The 21,414-nt window shown below is 37.3% G+C and overlaps 1 protein-coding gene and 1 non-coding gene across 2 annotated transcripts; one reads left to right on the top strand and one right to left on the bottom strand.

The window, feature by feature from the left end:
• Positions 1-575: 575 nt before the first annotated feature.
• LOC121734228 (serine/threonine-protein phosphatase 6 regulatory ankyrin repeat subunit B-like) lies at positions 576-20,843 on the bottom strand. Its single transcript, XM_042124707.1, has 6 exons — positions 20,643-20,843; positions 20,128-20,226; positions 17,228-17,326; positions 7,790-7,921; positions 2,245-2,314; positions 576-675 (listed from the first exon to the last, which is right to left on the bottom strand). Exons 1-6 carry the CDS (start codon positions 20,817-20,819, stop codon positions 650-652), a joined length of 603 nt encoding a protein of 200 aa, XP_041980641.1. The 5' UTR covers positions 20,820-20,843; the 3' UTR covers positions 576-649.
• Positions 14,676-14,747, top strand: Trnac-gca. Its single transcript has one exon. It is a non-coding gene; the product is annotated as a tRNA-Cys (tRNA).
• Positions 20,844-21,414: the final 571 nt, after the last annotated feature.

The following is a 21,414-nucleotide window of genomic DNA, read 5'->3' as shown; positions in this document are numbered from 1 at the left end:
TTGTGTGCGGTCAGAGGGCAGTGGAGGCGCGTCGGGCACAGTTGACGCAGCTGCACGCGCTCGGCCGCAGCTCGGTTACGCTGGGACGGGCCTGCGACGCACGGTAACATAGTTCTCTGTAGCGCGCGCAACCTGAAACGGGGAATACAATGATTTAAAATGTTATTGTAGCGGAGATATTTAGGCTGGTATAAATAGTACTCAAGATGCATCTCGGTCTCAAGACACGGTTCAGGCTCTGTGATTGGTTGGCTGTCAACATTTGGACCAATTACAGAGCCGAACCGCGTCTTGAAACCGGGTCGCATCTTAAGTACTTACTATTTATACCAGCCTTAGTCCTACCGGCCCCGTCGAGCAAGCAACACCTTTCATTTCCTAAGGACCATGTAGCAGTGGCGGCCTAACCCATTGCGATGTCCCGGGCAGACGGTCTTTGCGGGGACCTTTGTCTTCGAAAAAATGCCCTGCAAGACCGAGGCCACGGGCGATTGCCCTGTTTGCCACCCCCTAGGGCCGCCACTGCTATGTAGTATTAACTAATTGGTAAGCAGGCATTGAAGCACTTGCCTGTAGGTGGTAGAGCAAGCCTCGTGTCTGCCGCGAAACCGCGCTGTGCGAGTCGATCCAGCAGCGTGGTCGCCGACCATCACCTCTCATTGTCCACCTCGGTGCCTGGAAGAACAGTATACCATAAAATATATGCCTCTCGGCAGCGGACTACATGAAATAACCGCAGACGACTTGTGAGTTGTGGGCTCGTCTGGTCTGGTTTGTATTAATTTATTTTTAATAACCTCGTAATTCGTATCTCTATTAGAGGGTATTATACATAGACTTAATATATACTGTCGAGGTTTATGGTATTATATAAGTACAACTGCTGCCAGTACCAGTGCCAGTTTATATATTTTTTTCCGAGTGTATCTAGGCCACTTAATTTTCGCTGCCCCATGTACGAAATCTGCCGCCCCCGAGGACGCTGCCGCCCCAGGCCGGTACTCGGTACACTAATGCTTTATTTCCAAATCGGCTACAAACTAAAACTTTAGCTAGGAGCTAGCCCCAGCGAGAAGAATCGGCGTAAGGCACGCAATAATATTTAATATTTTATATTGGTAATTTAGTAGGTAATGTATGAAAAACCAAGGTATGAAACTCGTAAGCATTAGCGAACATTCTTGTAATACTAATATCGGTAACTGTGTAGAGGTAGGCCTATTTATTTTTGGTATCTACTCAATACTTTTATAACTTATTCAATTACTTATAGCTTACTTTTAGATAATGAAATCTGTTTTTGTTCAATCTTGAATTGAATGAAAAAGGATCGGGACTTACGTAATTTAATGAGGATTTCCGAAGTACGGCACGTAATCGATTAATTTTGGTCTAACCATATTAATTCGTATAATGTAATACCGTACGGTACGGTACCAAAGTAAAAGATGGCTGACGGACGGATGCGGACTGTCCGTACCTATTTAATCCTAAGTAATGAAGAAAGAGATCTTTGTACTTAGATACAGCTGTTTGATAGGCAAACCAAAGGAGGTATAGATAACCGACTTAATATTTGCATTCAGCCGCGATATGTTAAACCGTTTAATAGCAACATATAAATTTAAGTAAGTAGGTATTACAATTGATTGATATTGTTATAACTAGTAACCTCTTATCCTTTCTTCAATGTTGCTTAAGAGGAGTCCACACCGCCGTTTTTCCATACAAACGTTGTCCCCTGTTTCCTCCCTGGATAATGCCGGTAGAGCTTTGATTTTTTTCCTGAATATCTATGGCCACTATTAGCATGTCCCTATCTTTTCATTTTTTTCATAATTTTATTATTAAAAAAGATAAAAACGTCTAAAAACCCCAAAAAGTGGCCAGATTTTCCTCTGTGTTCAAACACCCAGAAAACAAAACTGGCTAAAATATACAAAAAAAATAAAACTTAGGAACACAGCTTAAGCCTTGCTTTAATTCTTAATGAAAAAAGCACTTAAATCGGTTAAGTTTTGGAGAAGGAATCAGCGGACAACGAATCGAAGATTTTCTGTTGTTTTATTAGAACTTTTGTCGTGTTGTCTCTATCGCGCTCTGCGGTGGGAGACTTGAGATTGGTGAGACTGCAATACATTTTCAAATTCTCTCGCCCCTGGTGTATCCTCTTAAAGAATAGAGTTTGGAGTGTACCAAGGCCAGGGTCAAAGGGTTTGTCCCTACCCCCTTCCGCTACTTTACCTTCGTTAGTTGCGGGTGACACTTCCCTGGATCGCTCCGCTCGCGGCGACGCGGAGGCGTCAGGGGGATCCTGAAATAAATGATAATTATTGATGATATACAGGGTGTAACAAAAATAAGTGATAATACTTTAGGGTGTGTACGTGTTCCTTGTAGAGAGTTCACTGTGAAAGTAGCAGCGCTGAAAGACCAAAATTTTTTTTCACTTTTGTATGGGGAAACTCGTGGCGCTCGGGCCTTTGCCCATACAAAAGTGAAAAAAAATTTTGGTCTTTCAGCGCTGCTACTTTCACAGTGAACTCTCTACAAGGAACACGTACACACCCTAAAGTATTATCACTTATTTTTGTTACACACTGTATATGAAAGTGTAGGTAGTTTTTTGTTGTCTTTCCTTTTGTGTTAACAAAATATGACAATTATAATATTATGTTTTGTCTTAGCTTTCTTACAGACAAATATATGGCACAGCGTAGACCATAGATAGGAAAGAGTTAGGCTTACTTCTAAAATCTGTGAGTTAGGTTAGGTTAGTTATTATCGTGGTACTGTTCCCGCAGGGAACATAAAACATGGAAGGCGTTAATCAGGAGAAAGCAATTGTGGACAGCACAGAAATGTGGACAGCGACTGATTAGTGCAAGTCCTTTATTTTCTCCTAATCACTTATCACCTGCACTCGCACTAATCAAAGTGAAAGTGAATACAGGCCCTTCTGAAATATACCTGTAGGTACATAATATAATTATATTATTATGAGCTATTCAATAATATTTACAAAACTCTATACTTATCATAAAGTACTTAATAAATTATGAATACAGGAATACCTACTTATATGTATTTGATAACTGCGTTGCGTAAAAATTCAATTATCGAGCGAAAACCGTAAAATTTTCCATTACAGTATCCCATGTCATTTCGGCTTTCCCGGGACTTAAGAGGAGTCCACACCGCCGTTTTTACATACAAACGTTGTCCCCTGTTTCCTCCCTGGATAATGCCGGTAGAGTTTCTACTAAACAATTGTATAATAATTTACCACCTAAGAGTTGTGTTAAGTTGTCATGCATACATTTTAATATTCGATCTTTAATAAAGAACTTCAATAAATTACAGCAAACTATTTCAGACTGTAAGTTTCCAATAGATTTAATTGTGCTAACAGAAGTTGGTATATCTAGCAATGTAATTCATTTATTTAACCTACCAGGCTATAACCTACATTCACAACTACGCACTGATAAAAGAGGTGGTGGAATTATTATTTATGTACGAAATCACTTAAAATTTACCCTAATGCCTTGTAAAACTATCATGTTCGAATGTATTATTGGCACAATTGAACTAGTTTCTGGTTGTGATGCGGTCGTCTGTGCAGTCTACAGGCCACCATCCACTAACAAGAATCTGTTTGTAAAGGAACTTAGTAATTATATTTCAAAGTTTGACTTAAAACAGAACTTTCTACTCATTGGGGACATTAACATAGACCTAAAAATTAAAACATCACACACTGAAACATATTTAAGAGCTCTGTCTGAGCGCGGACTGATGTGTGGAATTTCACAGTACACAAGAATTGAAAAAAGACTGAATATTGCCACTAGAACGTGCATTGACCACATATTTGCTAGGTTTCCCACATTTCGTCCGTACTCGGCAGTGCTCGATGTTGTACTGGCCGATCACCACGGCAAATTGAAAATGTCTACAAATTATCAACCGCAAACTTGTTAAAATCTTCAAAAAAGAGCACGAGATGTAATTTTCGCTGGATTGACACTGATATAAATCGATTATGTAAGAAGCGAGATAAATTATTTTCAAAATGGAAAAACGATACCTACTGGTAATGCTAAACTTAGACTGGACTATAATATAATTAGAAATAAAGTAAATAAAGTATTAGAGTTCAAAAAGAATAAATATTACATTGATACATCAATCAAAATTCTAAAAATACTAAAAAGATTTACCATATCATTAACCAAATGCTAGGACGAGTAAAGTTATCTATTGATTCTGCTATACACAACGCATTCGACGCTCAAGGGCTTAAAGATATCATTCCGAACTGTACGACACAATTTTATAGCTCAAGCCACGAGCCTCAACCCCTTAACTCAAGTATTCTTTACAAAAAAGCTACCTCCCAAAGTGTTCATAAAATCATAAATAAATTAAATATAAATAAAGCGCCAGGTCCAGATAACATCAAAATTTCCGACATACGGATTGCGGGTCAAGATGTAGCATCTAGTATTGCAGACCCAATAAATTGTAGCGTTAAAACCGGCCTATACCCTGATGATCTGCAAGTAGGCAGCGTGAGACCCATTCATAAGAAGGGTAAACGTAACGCGTACACCAACTATCGCCCCATCACACTGTTATCTACTACTGATAAAATTGTAGAAAAACACATATGTGACCAGATACATACATTTTATAAAAATCATGAGGTAATAAATAAAAATCAATTTGGTTTTCAAGCCGGTAAGAGTACCTCCGAACTTTTGTCTAAATTAACTGATGAAGTAAACGGTCACCTGAATAATAAAAGACAAGTTTTTGTGCTTTTTATTGATTTTACACGTGCCTTTGACACACTGTCACACAAAAAGCTTGTCGATAAATTGGAAAAGTCTGGCATACGTGGACCCCTACTACAATGGTGCAAAAACTACCTACAAAACCGCACCTACTCTGTAAAAATTGATAACACCTATAGCGACCCAATAAAAGTGACGGAAGGCACAGCGCAGGGTTCTGTTTTGGGGCCATTGTATTTCCTGACCTACGTCAATAATATGGGCAGTTGTATCAAACACTGCACCTGCTACCAATTTGCAGACGATACCTGCCTCGTTATTGAATTAGACAACCCCCAAACAGCAAAAAAACTTCTGCAACAGGACTTTAACGCTCTTCTCAGATGGTGTCACGATGCCGGCTTAGTCATCAATGGGACCAAAACAAAACTACTTTTGATTAAATCCCCGTATAACATGCATTCCCATGATACCGCAAATCTAATATTTCATAATCATGACTGCCTACACTCAACTAGTACAGTGTGTAAATGTCCCCCTATTGAGATAGTTCAAGAACAAACATATTTTGGTCTAGTAATAGATACAAGGTTTAAGAGGATACCACAGCGGCTAGAGAAATGAAAAAAAAGTACGTGTAATATCTATAGCTGTCTCCCTTACCTCAAGCCTATACCGCAGAACGCGATAGAGACAACTGCAGAAAATCCAGAAAATCAACGATTCGTTGTCCCCTGATTCCTTCTCCAAAACTTAACCGATTTAAGTACTTTTTTCATTAAAGATTAAAAAAAGGCTTGAGCTGTGTTCCTATGTTTTGCTTTTTTTGTATAATCTATCCAAATCTGTTTTCTGGACGTTTGAACACAGTGGAAAATCTGGCCATTTTTTTGGGTTTTTGAACGTTCATATCTTATTTAATAATTAAATTATGAAAAAAAAGAAAACATAGGGACATTGTATTAGTGGCCGTAGATATTCAGGAAAAAAATTATAACTCTACTAGCATTATCCAGGGAGGAAACAGGGGACAACGTTTGTATGGAAAAAATGGCGGTGTGGAATCCTCTTAACTGGAACCAACAAATTGATCGTGTTTGCAATTTACACAATTTAAATATATATGCGAAAAAATGGCTCACAACGCGTTATGGTAATAGTGAAGTTTTCACTAGGGCTGGGCACTATAAAATTACTCCTGCTTAACTGGCCTGGTTTCATTGAAACCAGAGTGCTCTTGTGTATTGCGCACACACTTGGGCAATATAAAATTACTCCTGCTTAACTGGCCTGGTTTCATTAAAACCAGAGTGCTCTTGTGTATTGCCCACACACTTGGGCACTATAAAATTACTCCTGCTTAACTGGCCAGGTTTCATTGAAACCAGAGTGCTTTTGTTTATTGCGCACACACTTGGGCACTATAAAATTACTCCTGCGTAACTGGCCTGGTTTCATTGAAACCAGAGTGCTCTTGTGTATTGCGCACACACTTGGGCACTATAAAACTACTCCTGCGTAACGTGCTCTTGTGTATTGCACACACACTTGGGCACTATAAAAATTATCCCTGCGTAACTGGCCTAGTTTCATTGAAACCAGAGTGCTCTTGTGTATTGCGCACACACTTGGGCGCTATAAAATTACTCCTCAATAACTAACCTGGTTTCAGAACGCGTCGTGGCCGTTTTCATTAGGGCCACAACACGGATTCGCGTCGTGGCTGTTTTTAAATGCTCAGAACGCGTCATGGCTTTTCTCGATTACCACAACGCGTTGTGGTCGAATAGCACGTCAGCCACGACACGAATTTCGCTTTGTGGTATTTCTGTGATTACCAGAACACGTCGTGGCCTTTTTCACTAGGGCCACGACGCGAATTTCGCGTCATGGCCGTTTTACTATTACCACAACGCGTTGTGAGCCATTTTTTCGCTCACTGAGCGTTTTCGGGCTTTGAGCGTAACATATATATTATTTAAGCTAGATATCCTTCTGAGATTGATATATTAATATTGGTGAAAATGGATTGATATGTACTTTTCATGCAGAAACTAGTAAGTGCTTAGCCAAATTATTGAATTCGTTAATCGCGACAAAGTTAGAATGTCACGAATGTATGGGCATTGACTTCGTTCATTTTTAGGGTTCCGTAGTCAACAAGAAACCCTTACAGTATCGGTCTGTCCGTCCGTCTGTCCGTCTGTCTGTCTGTCCGCGGTTTTGCTCAGAGACTATAAGACCTACAAAGATGTAATTTGGCATGAATGCACATGTTATTAATGATGCCGACAAAATGGTAAATGAAATCTTAATTTTTTTTATGGTACCTTCCCTACACAATACACATCAAGCGGGGATGGATTTTTTTCGCGTCCACCCCATCGTGTGGGGTGTTGTTGGATAGGTTTTTAAAAAATATTATGATTATTGATAGATCATTTCCGATTTAGGGATCCGTTTGTGAAATATTAAGTTTTAAAGTGGAAAAAAATCGTTAAGAGTCCAGTGTTCCCCTTTCTACCAGCTAAACGGTGGCTTCTCTGATGGGAGTAGGCAATATGCTGAATTTAAAAGGAAAACTATCACGGCTAAGAAGACTTCATAAGTTTTTGAGTTATAATCGATCAACTAAAAAAATGTAAGTACCTATTCGGCGGTATAAAGGAACTTTTCGTTCAAATTCCTTTTAACGTAACTGAGATGATGTTATTAGTAGTGTTTCAACACGTTATAAAATATGTACTTACATTCATTGACCATACAAAAATTAAAAAAAAACTAGCGGTACTACGGAACCCTATATTGCGCGTGGCCCGACATGCACTTGTTGATATCTAATTTCCCCATCGAAACTAGTACTAAATGCAATTTGAGTAAGCACCCTGAAATATGGAACCTGGTCTATATTCTAAAAAACTAATTGGTTCAGCCTTTCTATGCTGTTCATATTAGATGATATAATAGATACGCAGGTAAAACTAACTTACATGGTGATCAAGATTGGTGGTGGCAGTCAGTAGATCCAAGATGGCGGAGAAGGAGCCCCGCGCCGCGCGCCGGAAGCCCTCAGGCGGGGACTCCGCTGCGCCGCCCGCAACGCTAACCGGCGACTGGGACCACTGGAAAATGTCAACAGATCAGCTCAGGATTTATGTATAGGCAGTATAGGCCATGGCATATGGGCGGCAGCGTCCTAGGATGGCGAAAGAGTCGTACATAGGGTCAGTAAAATTAAAGTGGTCTATACTCATCCTATACTTTGAGTATAGACCCCCTATGTACGACTCTTTCGCCATCCTAGGGCAGCGCCCTAGGATGGCGAAAGAGTCGTACATAGGGTCAGTAAAATTAAAGTGGTCTATACTCATCCTATACTTACTCATAAAAAATACAAATCCGGCCCTGTATCAGATTACATAAGGAGATCAGAAGTTTTGTGGGACAAATAGCACATGCCAGGAACTGATTAGAGTTTCAGGTGGGATGTGGGGCCATGGGAATCAGGAATGTGCCAACAACTTACATCCGCACTCAGAAACATTGCTGATTAAACTTCAATTTAATGAAGAGTTTGACAGATAATGTATGGCTTATGTCAAAATCATAATTTAATTACAGTGAAGTAATTAATGAGTTTAGAGTGCGGCAGACGTCGGCAGTATAACAGGTTTTACTTTTGTAATGAATGAATTTTATGATTTGCCTCGCGAGTCGCGAGCTCCCTGACTTCAACTTCAGAGCTGAAAGAGCCTTATAATTATTATATTATTATGATTGTATGCATATAAAGGACTATGCAGTATGCACTGCAAGCTGAATACAGCTTGCAGTGCATACTTGCAATAGCAAGTTGTCTGATGTTCTGAGTTGGACAAAAATGTCAAAAATCATGTAGATTATTATTATTAGATTATCATTTTCCGCTATAATCCACGTAGTGATATTCTCTTTGATATAATCTCTCAAATCAAAGATTAAGTATATAATATTTTAGAGTAGAGATCTTAAATTACTTCACGGCAGATTAGTTGTTCACAAATCACAGTATAAGTTGTTTATTCAACATGGTTCCGTTTATTTTTCGCGATTTGTATTATGCAAAAGATGTTAAGTTACCAGGATCGCAGAGCGGCACGGAATGAACGGAGTCTCAATAATTCAGAGCTGTTGCTCCGAATTCTTATTTCAAATTCAAGCAATTTCTTTTTTATTATTATTTTCGAATGCAATGACTATTGAAACGTATATACATTGCGTCGTAAAAAGAGATAAGTCTGAATTTGGAACGTGTTGATTTGAAACTAACTGTTTTGCTACGCTTAACTTGTGTAGGTAAGTCTTTTGGAAAGATTATATTTTAAGAACTCTACATTCTTTTTTCGAGTTGTTTCCTTAGACGTTTCTACTATAACATCCTTCTAACAATCGTTTAAGGAAGTACCTAATGTAGAAAAGTGCTTTATATGGGTAATATTATAATTTTTAATGTCTCCTATTATGGGGTGAAAATTTTTTGAAAGCATAACTAGCTTTTACGAATCTGTGTTCGAATTTTCAATAATTACGGGTATGTTCCTAACTCTAAACAGGTACCTACATATAAGGTATTATATCAGGGGCGTAGAGTACTTTGGCGGGGCCCCGTATAAAATTTGTTTGAGGGCCCTTAGGAAGGGTAAAGATTTCTTAAAAAAGAAAAAAATGTTTGCATAAAATTAAAACAAAAATTTTAGAGATGTTCCGATCATGACTTTGGCCGACTAGCCGACTAGCCGATTAGTCGGTTCTAAAAAAGCCGACTAATCGGTCGACTAGTCGGCTAACCGATCATGGTTTCAGATGTTTTCGTAACGATTCGTTTACTAAAGTAAGTCGCATACGCCGCCTGCGAACGTGTCGGATCGTGTTTTGGTTATGTTAACGTCATGATGTAAAGCGGTAAAGCTATGCAATAGCTTTACCGCGGCAGTCCTCGAGTGCCACACGTATTTTTTTATTAAAATTGTTTAGAATAAAGAAAATATCATGTTGTTATTAAGTAAAAATAAATGTCATGGATATTTATTTACAAGCAAGTAATTTCAGAAAGACAATCAATTAACTTCAATACGATCAAGGTTTTTCTTAAATGTAATATCAATAAATAGTAAAACAATAAAAAGCCGGATAGTCGGCGCTTTTTGCCGACTATTCGCCGACTACAAAAGTAGCCGGATAGTCGGCTTTACCGACTAATCGGCGACTAGTCGGCACATCTCTAAAAAAATTATGTTACAGTTTAAAAACAATTCAAATTAAATATTAACTCTCCTTGCCTTTTTTTCGGCAAATTGATTAATTAAGTCATTCATAGCTGATGATGACTTAGTTTTTCTAAAGTTTCTGCCTCTATGGACAATAGTGACAGGTCTAAAAGGCGTTTCTGTCCCATAGAAGTTCTTAAAATTTGAACGCACGCTTAAGTCGGGAAAAAAGATTTTTTTTACTTTTCTCATTTCTGAAATTTAAATATTTGGGAAGTTTTTATTAATTTTTGTTTACGCACATTGGATCCCCCCCCCCCGACCTACGGGGGCCCCGTATAATTGATACGACTGATACGGCGGTAGCTACGCCCCTGTATTATATTATGTACTTAGTTGTTTAAATATTTAAAAACAACATAACCTGCACCTCTCATAACTTAAAACGTGTTCTTTTCCACATGAATAATTCATATTTCATACATAGGTAGGTACTTGAATTTCGTACACTTTTATCCTGGCTCCATCCATAACACAGTGACATTCTCTGTGATTTCCCCAGGGCCAGGCTAATTGTTTCCATCCTCATGTGACATGACATGAGCGGAGCGCAGAGTCATTAATATCTTGTCATACGGGACGGGCCAGATCCAATATTATATTAATGTAGCCTCTCCACGTTGGCCATGATGGACAAACACAAGCGGTTACGTGTAAAGGGCATATTTGTTTATAGCCCCGCTCCGCGTGGACCCAAGATGGGCGCGATAACGTTATAGATTACAGGCTGTAACAAAACCAAGTGATAATGCTTTATGGTGTGTATGGAACCCCTATATTATAGAGTTCACTGTGAAAGTAGCAGCCCTGAAAGATAAACTTTTTATCAACTTTTGTATGGGAAAATTCTAACGCTGGGGCGCTTGTCCATACAAAACACACAACAAAATTGCTCTTTCGGCGCTGCTATTTTCATAGTAAACTATTTATATGTATTTTGCTTGTTATATATAGTAATAACTAATTATAGACAGTTAGGGCCACGTGCGCCAAAACTTTGAGTTACTTAAATAAATAACCCGGGGCTTAATAACTCAGTGTTAACGTTTTTAATTTTTAACTCATACTACAATATATTGCACCAGCTGAATAATTTAAGTGTACTGCTCTCTCTCGCTCCACAGTACTTTAAATAAGGCTATCTCCTTATGTCAGATTTGAAATGACACGTGGTTCTATGTCGCATTGTGCATGCGTGTTGTGATATTTTGTGCAAATAAATTAAGCGGAAAATGATAAAAATTGGGAAGAAACACTTGTGTCCAATGTTTATCTAGTCTACCTATTTATAAAGGAGTTCACTAAAGACGCACTAATCCAATGATATTATTATTAAACTTTGGTAGGGACTTACTTTTTATGATCATTTGTATATTGCAATTATTTTCAATTTTATATAATAAAAAGAGAACAGTTTCTTTTTCTAGGCGAAATCTTCAATGGAAATCTTTGTCTCTTTGTGAGTAAATACGGGACCCTAAACAGATCGGTCCGTTCTGCAATCCTTCTGTAATACGAGTCCGAACTAATGTATTCGATAATTTCTTCATCATCATCAGATAACAACCACTGATCATTTATCATGGTTAAACACATAATAAAACCGGTACCTATTACTGAACACAACAAACTACATAAGTCATAACCGAAAAATCTCAGTTTTGATATTACTAACCCAGAGTTAGTTGACTTGACCCTCCGACATCGGTGGGTTAAAAATTTAAAAAATTAACACGAGGTTAACTCCTAACTCTTGGTGGTGCAAGACATGATGTGAATTTAAATTCGAAGTATAATTTAACTCAGAGTTAAGCGTGTTAACCCAGTCTGGCGCAAGTGGGCCTAAGTAGTAAGTTAGTAACGCAATCACAGTGTCAATCATGGTTATCCATCAAAGCCCAAAGAAAAAAGATGCTCTCGACGACGAAACATACCGCTGAAGACAAACCACTGCACGGGGAAGAAAGGACATAATAATAGATATATTAGCTAATAGGTAATTATGAATTTTGAAAATGGTCTACGGTTTCTTTCTAAACCAGTAGTCCCCAACCTTTTTTTCATACGGGCCACAAACATGTTTTGGTCTTAGTGTCGCGGGCCGCAACAAAAAAATCTTCAAAATTAACGAATTAAAAGTGAACAAAAACTTTCATGACGACTACATTATTTTGCCGGTGGGCGTGAATTTAAAAAATGGTTTAACATCACGCGGGCCACATATAAAGTCCCGGCGTGCCGCGGGTTGCGATAGCTGTTCTAGGGAATGCAATCCCGTCAGATAATTTCAATCCCGGTATTTGCGGGACTGAACCATCATAATCCCGCGGGATCCCGGTATTTGCGGGATTCCGCAGAGTAGACTTAAACTTTCAAAATAAATAGTTATAATGACTTAAGTTGATAGACCCCGTTTTATTCTTAGAAATCAAATGAAACTAATTTTGTCGGACACTTTTTTTACAAGGGTTTTTAAATACTTACTTCAGACTTCAGATGTAAAAAAAACTAATCATTTTTTGGAAATGGCTACGTAATAATAATAATAGTTAAAATAAACTAAAGAAACCATGCCTATTTCTTTTCATGTTTTATGAAAAAAAAAATTCGAAATATAGAGAAAATTGTACTAAAAGATTCCATTACATACATACAGCCCAAGCTTATAAAAGTTATATTATGTATTAATTTTGTCGCCTCCCAAACGGCTCCTGATATTCGACACAAAGTAGCCAGCAGCTGAAAAAGTTCGCTCAGCTTCCAAGCTGGTTGGTACAATTATTATAATTTAAAGTGAAATATAGGTGAATTGACTGTAAATTGTTTAGTGGGCTGCCTGTAGCCAGTTCTCGCATCCCCTCGCGCAGAGCTACACGTATCAATCACGCTTCTTTGTAATCCCGCCAGTCCCGCGGGATCCCGCTAAATTTTCGAACGGGATTAGTCCCGCAAAATACATGCGGGATCCCGGTATTTCGGGATCCCGGTATCCCGGTATTGCATTCCCTAAGCTGTTCTAAACGAAATGTGATTGTAAAATTATATTTTATGGTTTTTAGTACTAGATGACGCCCGCAACTCATTTGGCGGGGGAACCGTACATTTTTCCGGGATAAAAAGTATCATAATAATATGTCCTCTCCTATGGACTCAAATATAAGTAATACCAAATTTCAGCAAAATCGGTCCAGTGGTTTGAGCGTAAAAAGGTGACAGACAGACACACATTTATAATATTAGTAGATATGGATTAAAATTTAGAAGTGCAAATAACCGTGATAAATAAATTAGTGTCATCCCTTTCAAATCAATCTAAGAAAAAAGGGATGACACTACGAATTACGATGTTGCCACTTTTTAATTTCTTCACTTTCTTGACGGACTATAATAATTCTTTATAATGCTAATATTTTATATGAATGAACAATTGCAACTTTTGTTGGCTACTCATTGTTTAAAATCAAAATGAATTAAAAAAAAAAAAAAAAAAATATATATATATATATATATATATATATATATATATATATATATATATATATATATATATATATATATATATATATATATATATATATATATATATATATATATATAAATGTAGACAAACTTTTTATAGAGCAGCAAGTTTTACCCTTCTCAAACTCAATTTAACCAGAGCATCATAAACAATTTTTATGTGGAATCAATATCGCAAAGTGCTCAGCCTTTTGTTTGCTTAATGTTGCTTTTAAAGGATCAAATAGCGTTAGAGCAGTAGCCAGTAACTGAGTGAATTGTAATGCTTAAAGGCAGGGTTTCTCAAAGTAGGGAACGCTAACTCCTAGGGGTTCCCCATTTGACGGTTCGCGACAAGATTTACGTAATGGTGGCTTGATGACTGGCTGGAAAAGATGTCTGGATTCGTAATCCGTTTGCGGTTACGAACGTTTGAGTACTAAGCAAAAGGAGTCATTATTAGAAATGTCCGCAAATAAAATAAAAAACTCTTCTAGATGATTCCAAAAGGATGTCTTTGATAGATTTTGATGGATATACCTTTACCCTTTGCTACAACATACTTATGTGAGAGTGGGTTTTCACACCTGTAGCTCTACCATGAGTTTAAAGCTATAGTATCTCTTAACCACTGAACCTAGTTGAAAATCACAGTGCACAGTCGCTTAGGCCAGCTCCTCTTTGTTTTAACTCCATGATCGCAACTCCGTCCGTCCGTGCTTCGTTTTATGCTCAAGTGCAATCTCGTTCTCGCGAGATCTCGGCCTTTACGAGATTGCATTCCCTACCCGTGACATCAAGACCAAGATATGCTTGTGGCCCGTATGAAAAAAAGGTTGGGGACCACGGAGCTACAGCCTACACCGAGGTTCCCCGATACCTATGCGAACAGTTCTTCCATGTTCAGTGTTCCAAATTAGATAGCTAGTCTAATCATTAACGACAAAATGATATGTTAATTAAATTCCATATCAGCGGAAAGTTGGCACACAGAGTGACGTCAGCATTAGTCATACACTTTATCTCCTACGCTATTGTGCTGTGATTTAGAAATTGAATCATAAGGACGTGTGGGGATATAGCTCAGTGGTAGAGCATTCGACTGCAGATCGAGAGGTCCCCGGTTCAAACCCGGGTGTCCCCTAGTTTTCTTTTTAGCCCCATGCAAAGAGAGGAGCATGTACAGACTGAAAAAAGAGTAGACGCTAAAATCAACGCAATCATCATCGAATGGTGTTTTTTCCGCCTCGTATTTTATAGCACGTTTATACATAAAATATTAACACCCTGACTTATTTTTCATTTGATTTTATACGGTTTTTATACTGTTTATATGGTATTAATTTGAAAGATTATGATCGGCGTCTACTTTTTTTGAGCTTTACTGTGTCTGAATGTAGCATAGCTTCTAATCAGATAGGCCGATTGAGATGCTGTTTTTATGATCGAAAGCTGACGTGAACGAGATGGTCCGTTATCAGCAGCTGACTACGTGCATTAAGATTTGTGGCTTATCTAAAATTTAAATTAATATAGTCTCTATCTTGGAAATAGGCTGATGTAAGATTAGCACGCTTACGGATTCGTTCACATTGCAACGTTTTCATACTCCTGACTCAAAAAATCAAACATCGTCCTTCTCTCTTCACACTCACATTATGTCAGGTGAAAAAGGATGGCGCGGAATCATCGCCAAGTTAGTTTTACTTTAATAAAAAACGAACTACCTATAAAGATTATGAAAAAAGTGTTTTTGAGCAAAAGGTTTTATCAATGCCTTTTTAGATATTAAAATATTAAAGAAAAGACTTCGAAGATCCAAGCAAAAATGTGTCTAAAATAAGGTTTTTTGTAAAAAAGAAACTATCGAGCTTTTTTCAGTAATTGTGTTTGCGTCTTGAGCATTAATTAATCTTCATGAACTGAAGTTACTTGTGTCAAAAAATCAGTTTTCTAGACCTTACAGATTTTGAAATCTAGGTTTAGGTAGTCAAGTCGCTCTTAAATGCGAGCCATAAAAAGGCAGCCCGACGAATAATAATAATATATAGGGCACATGCAATACAAACAATTCGACCAAAATCCAATATGTTGCTCACGTCATAATATTAGTCGTAGCCCGTAGGTAAGTCGCCGGTTAGACGGTAAAATTTTCATGAATCTGATCCATCAATCTGATTTAAGTACGGAATATTGATGGTTACAAAAAGTTCATATTAAAAATATGATCAATCCATCAATCCGTGGGTTAGACGATCAAATCTTCTTCAATCTTTACCGGATTGATGGATCAGATTGATGAAAATTTAACCGTCTAACCTACGTATCAGAATAGAATACTGACAGTTAACGTTGTCAAACGTTGAACAAAACTTTTTGTTAACTGCTGGTGCTACCTCTAGCGTGTATAACATTGCATCCATCCAGTACTATCCATATTTCATACTTCCATTATTATTATTAATATTATAAATGCGAAAGTGTGTCTGTCTGTCTGTTACCTCTTCACGCCGAAACCGCTGAACCGATTTTGCTGAAATTTTGCATGGAGATACTTTGAGTCTCGGGAAAGGACATAGGATGCTTTTTATCCCGGAAAAATGTACGGTTCCCGCGCGATAGTAGCGCGATCTAGTAGTAAATAAAATTAAATTTTGAATGGATTATATAAAAATGCATCGCATTGCATCGCCGTTTACACCTGGGGTAATTAAACGTAATTCGTTGTAGTAATTCTCACTCATTTGTAAGCTAATTAAGTACTAATTATATACCTAAATATAATACAATAATGTAATAACTATGTTACCAACAGCTAGAGTATTATTAAGTAGTCTAGAGTCTAGGCTCTAGAAGTCTAGACGGTAAACGAAACTTTGCAATTAGTTACAACTTACAAAAATTCTTTGCTGAATTTATAAAATATTCAATATGGCTACCTAATGCATTTTTAGATGTTTATAATATACAAAATATATTTTAACAAAGTTGGGGCGAAAACCGTTTGTAGTTAGGACAAAATCGTGATTTCCGGGATATTATACAAATCCTCTGTCCTTCCTCGGGACTCAAAGTAAAACCCATAAAAATAAGATTCAAAATTGATCAGTGGTTTACTTAAGCGTAAAGAGACAACAGAGGGCAGGGATTCAAAGTTAGTCGTGATCACGGAGCTAATACAGAGAGCTCCGTGGTCGTGATATTTTGTCGGCTGTGCTTTTTAAAACCCGACCAAATTATGTAGACATGAGTGGCATGACGGCATGACCAGAATTTCTCTGACAGTTCATTATTTCGTATACGCTGGTATACGTTTGAAGACAGTTTTATAGCACCAATCACTTACTAGATCAGTGCTCGAAAGTATAATAAACTTTCATGTTCCATATAAGAAAGCAGTAAAAAGACAGGACGTGGCACCAACTTACCGACATAAAATTTCAATAAGATAGATAATAAAAAAAGTTTAATACTTTATTATACTTACCCATAACTTACCCGTAATCTGTGTACCTGCAGATATTTTAATTAAAAACCAATCGATCATTATTATTTTAATAATAATATTCAATAATAACAATTATGTCTCTATCACCAGGTACACATGAATGTGTAGGAGGTTACCTGGTCGGTGAGCGCGGGGTCGGCGCCGCTAGCTACCAGCAGCTCGACTATCTCTTGCGCGTCGGCGGCGCACGCGGCGTGCAGCGCTGATGAGCCCACCTGAAGAAAAAAAACAATTAAAAAAAATCTACTTCAACCAGTATTTCCTTACCATGCAATGGAGCCACTTGTTTTAAAGTAAGTATTAAAAAAAAAAGTATCCTCTTTCCAACAAAAAAAGAATCGTCAAAATCGGTTCATAAGCGGCGAAGTTATATCCGTGATTCACGGATATAAACGTTGTTCACGGACCGTGAACAAACATAAAAACATACGGTCCAATCTCTATTCTAAAAAGGGGAGGTTTCTCTAAACCTCCCCTTTTTAGAAGTCGGTTATAAATATCGATGGTTTTGAAAATACTGTCTGTTTTAGGACACTAAAAAGTTACTGTGTTGGCAGAAAAGTAAAAAGGTATGTCCTACTTAGACTTTAGAGACTAGTCTCTACATACCTAGTCTTTAGATTGTTAGATCTAGACAAAACAGATGTATGGCTGCTGAAATCTTCGATATTAGTTAACTTTGAACTTATACTTGCAAGTTGATAATAATTCACTTACTTACTTAAAACCTTATCATTTCAGGCTACTCAGAAAAAAGGCTCTACATTAATAAAACTTTCGTTTGTTTCTTGTTATAAATATAATTTATAGGAAATAATAATATTATTATAATATCTATTTATTAATATGTGAGCCAAAAACTTTGTATCCCTTTTGACGAAAAATGGGGTAACGTAGGTGAATGAAATTTTGCACAGTTATACAGGATGTAACAAAAATAAGTGATAATACTTTAGGGTGTGTACGTGTTCCTTGTAGAGAGTTCACTGTAAAAGTAGCAGCGCTGAAAGACCAATTTTTTTTTTACTTTTTATGGTTAAACTTGTGTCGGGCCCTTGCCCATACAAAGGTGAAAAAAAAATTCGTCTTTCAGAGCTGCTACTTTCACACTGAACTCTCTACAAGGAACACGTACACACCCTAAAGTACTATCACTTATTTTTCTTACACACTGTAGTTTATATGGTGAAGACTGAAGGAGTGCATCGAGCTAATATTATTTTGAAATTATGCTTTTATCATACATTTTTTAACAAATAAAACATTACACACACAACACACACACTAGGAAAAATGACAGATTTTTGAGTGATAAACCTATACATACGAATTATACTATTTTATTTATGGTTGAAGTCTGTTGACAATAAGTTGACAAATTGAAAATGTATTATAGTTTTTTTTATTGAATCTGAGATAGGTACTCTTAGACAATGCTTACACGGCCAGTTTGAGATCAGCTGAGTCCCAGAGCCAAGAGTTGAAAAAAATATGATAAAGTCAATATTTTTTTACAAAATATAGGTAGTAGTCCTAATGTCGTTGAAACTAAGGTCGAATTTCGACCATTGGGCGATCTCTAGTCATGCTTATTACTCTTATTTCTTGACTGAGCAAGTCAGTCAGTCACGCCCAAACCTTTGAACCGATTTTTCTGAAATTCGGTATGGAGATAGTCCCGGGAAAGAACAAAGGTTACTTTCTATCCCGGAAAGAGTTAAGTAAATTTTGGCCGTAAGGCGGAGATGCCGGCGTCATCTAGTATCTTGATAAAATAAAAAATGTCTGAACATGGGTGAGTTAGCTAAGAAAATGAGCTGACATTTTCATTTTGTAATTACGGACATTTCCCAAGGCTCAGTGACCGCTCGGGTGAGTCAACAAATTAGTAAAATAAATAAACCTCCTGTAGCATGCAGCTGCGAGCCTAGTACTCAAGCCGTAATGCGCTTTGTTAATTAATTTGCCTGGATTTAACAATGTTACCGGATTTTAAATGTTACATTACAATGGCATGGTTTTATATCATCCAGGTAAACATTTTATGTAACATTTTATGTACGTGTATTTTAAATTTCCTATTACCTATAGGCTATAAGTTATAACACAGACTACAGTTACGTTACCGTAGTTTCTTTTATTCAATACATCTTTTCACAAATCCACTCTGTATATCGAGTGAGAAACTTGAGTTTCGTAGAAATCTCGAAGGTGAGGATATTTGAGGAAAACGTAAACCTCTTTGTAAGGGGATGCTCTCTTCGGTCGCTTATAAAATTGCTCTACGTTCTTCCAGTCAAAAGAGTTTCTTTTTGTAAAAAAATATAAATAATTGAGTGTTAAAAAATAAGCATCCAAAAGAAATTGCGACTCCATAATTATTTTCTCAAGGTAAAATCTGAAAATTATTTCTTTGATAGTACCTTAATTATTATTAAGAACTCAACAGACTAGAATGTTTTGTGTATACAGAGAATAATTAAGTACGTAAAATGTTAAGTTGTAACTTGTACGTGTATACAGAGAATAATTACGTAAAATGATGTAGAGACTGGAGTATATCCACTTGTTTTATACTATGATATTGTTATAATTACTAGTACTTTAATAATACAATTTTATCATTATGTATATTTAATTAGGTATGTCTGGAACAATGAAGTACGTGAAATATTATATGTAATGATGATTACCAAGCAATGATTTTCACTATGATTGCAAACCTGATTCTAGCATTAACAACGATCATTTGACATTTCATTTGCTCTACTGCCTCTACTTATCCAAACATGGGAACAACTTTAAGAAACAAATATTCGAGAGGAACAATCGGATATTCTGTTTCACATCGACCTAAGGTAGCTAGACGTTACATATTATGAAAAATGACTACCAATAAAGCTGAAATATTGCCTCCATGAATACGATATCTACATACAGTCCGTTCTAAGATAATTTTCCTTTGGATTTCTTATAGTGAACATTACCTCGTTGGCATAAAGGTTATTATACTTACATTATTCTGTAAATGGACGTCGGCGCCGTGTGCTAGTAAGTGCTCTACGATGCCTCGGCATCCCTGCGCGCACGCCATCTGTAGAGCCGTCACTCCGTTCTGCGGAGATATCCTACATGTTTCTGCGATCCTAGTAAAATCTACGCTAGTTTTCACCAACCGCTAGGGGACACTTAAGCGTCTCCTAAGAGTCCCCTAAGCATTGATTGGGTGATTTGTGAATATGGGCATTATTAGTTTAATCGGCAGCTGTTGTTATTGGTTGCTTTACCATATTTGTAATTAGTATTTTCTTTTTTAATTTAAGTTACCTACTTTAATGGCCCTATAAAATATTATTATTAATTATTTATTTTATTAGCGATTATTATTTGTAGTTTTTAAAAACTCTAATACCCGAGGTAGGTACCCGAGTGAAACAATTCGCGCTCTTCATACAGAGAAGTTTGGCAACAACTCGTCCCATGAGCAACGTCACGCTTGCAACACAAAGTACCAGGCGAGCATAAACTCACATTGTCTGTTGCGTCGACGTCGCAGCCCGCGTCGAGGAGTACTTTCACGAGCTCCGTGTGTCGGTGAACCGCGGCTTGGTGGAGGGGCGTGTGGCCGGAGTTGTCACGTGCCTCGCGCGCCGCGCCTTTCGCTACCAGGAGAGCAGCGGTCTCGCAGTGGCCTCCTTCGCAGGCCATGTGCAGGGATGTTCGGCCGATCTGTGTAGACGTAGAGCAAGTATTCGCGGCGCTAATATAGAGACATGCATATTATGTCACTGTAAGATTATAAATACCGTTAGATTATAATCTATCTCGCGAGATTGTAAACGGTCGAAAGATTGTGAACCGCAACATACTGCTTACAATTTAACGTATTATTATTCGGTAGATTGTAATCTATCGAAGTGAAACCGTCAAATTGTGTGTCAATATAAAATAATAAAATAACATTTTTCCAAGGCCCTAGGTCATATGTAAATTTAACAAAGTGCTGTGAGGCCGATAACTTTGAATTGCAAAAGAGATCCGTAGCGAGATAATGGCTTCTATAAAGGTGAGTTTATTTTACAAAAGCATTTCAATAGCCCTGAGCTCTACGGATAAGTTCCACGAATAACTTGGGTCAAAGAATTTACCTAAACTAATTACGTAGTAACCATTTAGGGTGGGTTGCACCAACTTACTTTAACTATAACTGTAACTATAACTTTAAAATGTTTAAAATGTCAAATCTTTGGTTAAAGTCAAAAATGGACGCCATCAAGACGCCATATTTAATATGGTTAATCAT

Source organism: Aricia agestis, chromosome 15 (genome assembly GCF_905147365.1).
Source record: "Aricia agestis chromosome 15, ilAriAges1.1, whole genome shotgun sequence".
NCBI classification, from domain to species: Eukaryota; Metazoa; Arthropoda; class Insecta; order Lepidoptera; family Lycaenidae; genus Aricia; species Aricia agestis.
Note: the sequence above shows the minus strand (reverse complement) of the source record. Positions and strands in the feature narration are given on the sequence as shown.

What these genes read in the sequence shown, in the direction of transcription:
- LOC121734228 (XM_042124707.1), bottom strand. Translation starts at nt 20,819, where the DNA reads ATGGCCTGCGAAGGAGGCCACTGCGAGACCGCTGCTCTCCTGGTAGCG. An exon ending in ACGTCCATTTACAGAATAAT is followed by an intron (nt 17,327 to 20,127) that starts GTAAGTATAATA and finishes TTTTTTCTTCAG; the next exon opens with GTGGGCTCATCAGCGCTGCA. An exon ending in ACCCCGCGCTCACCGACCAG is followed by an intron (nt 7,922 to 17,227) that starts GTAACCTCCTAC and finishes GACATTTTCCAG; the next exon opens with TGGTCCCAGTCGCCGGTTAG.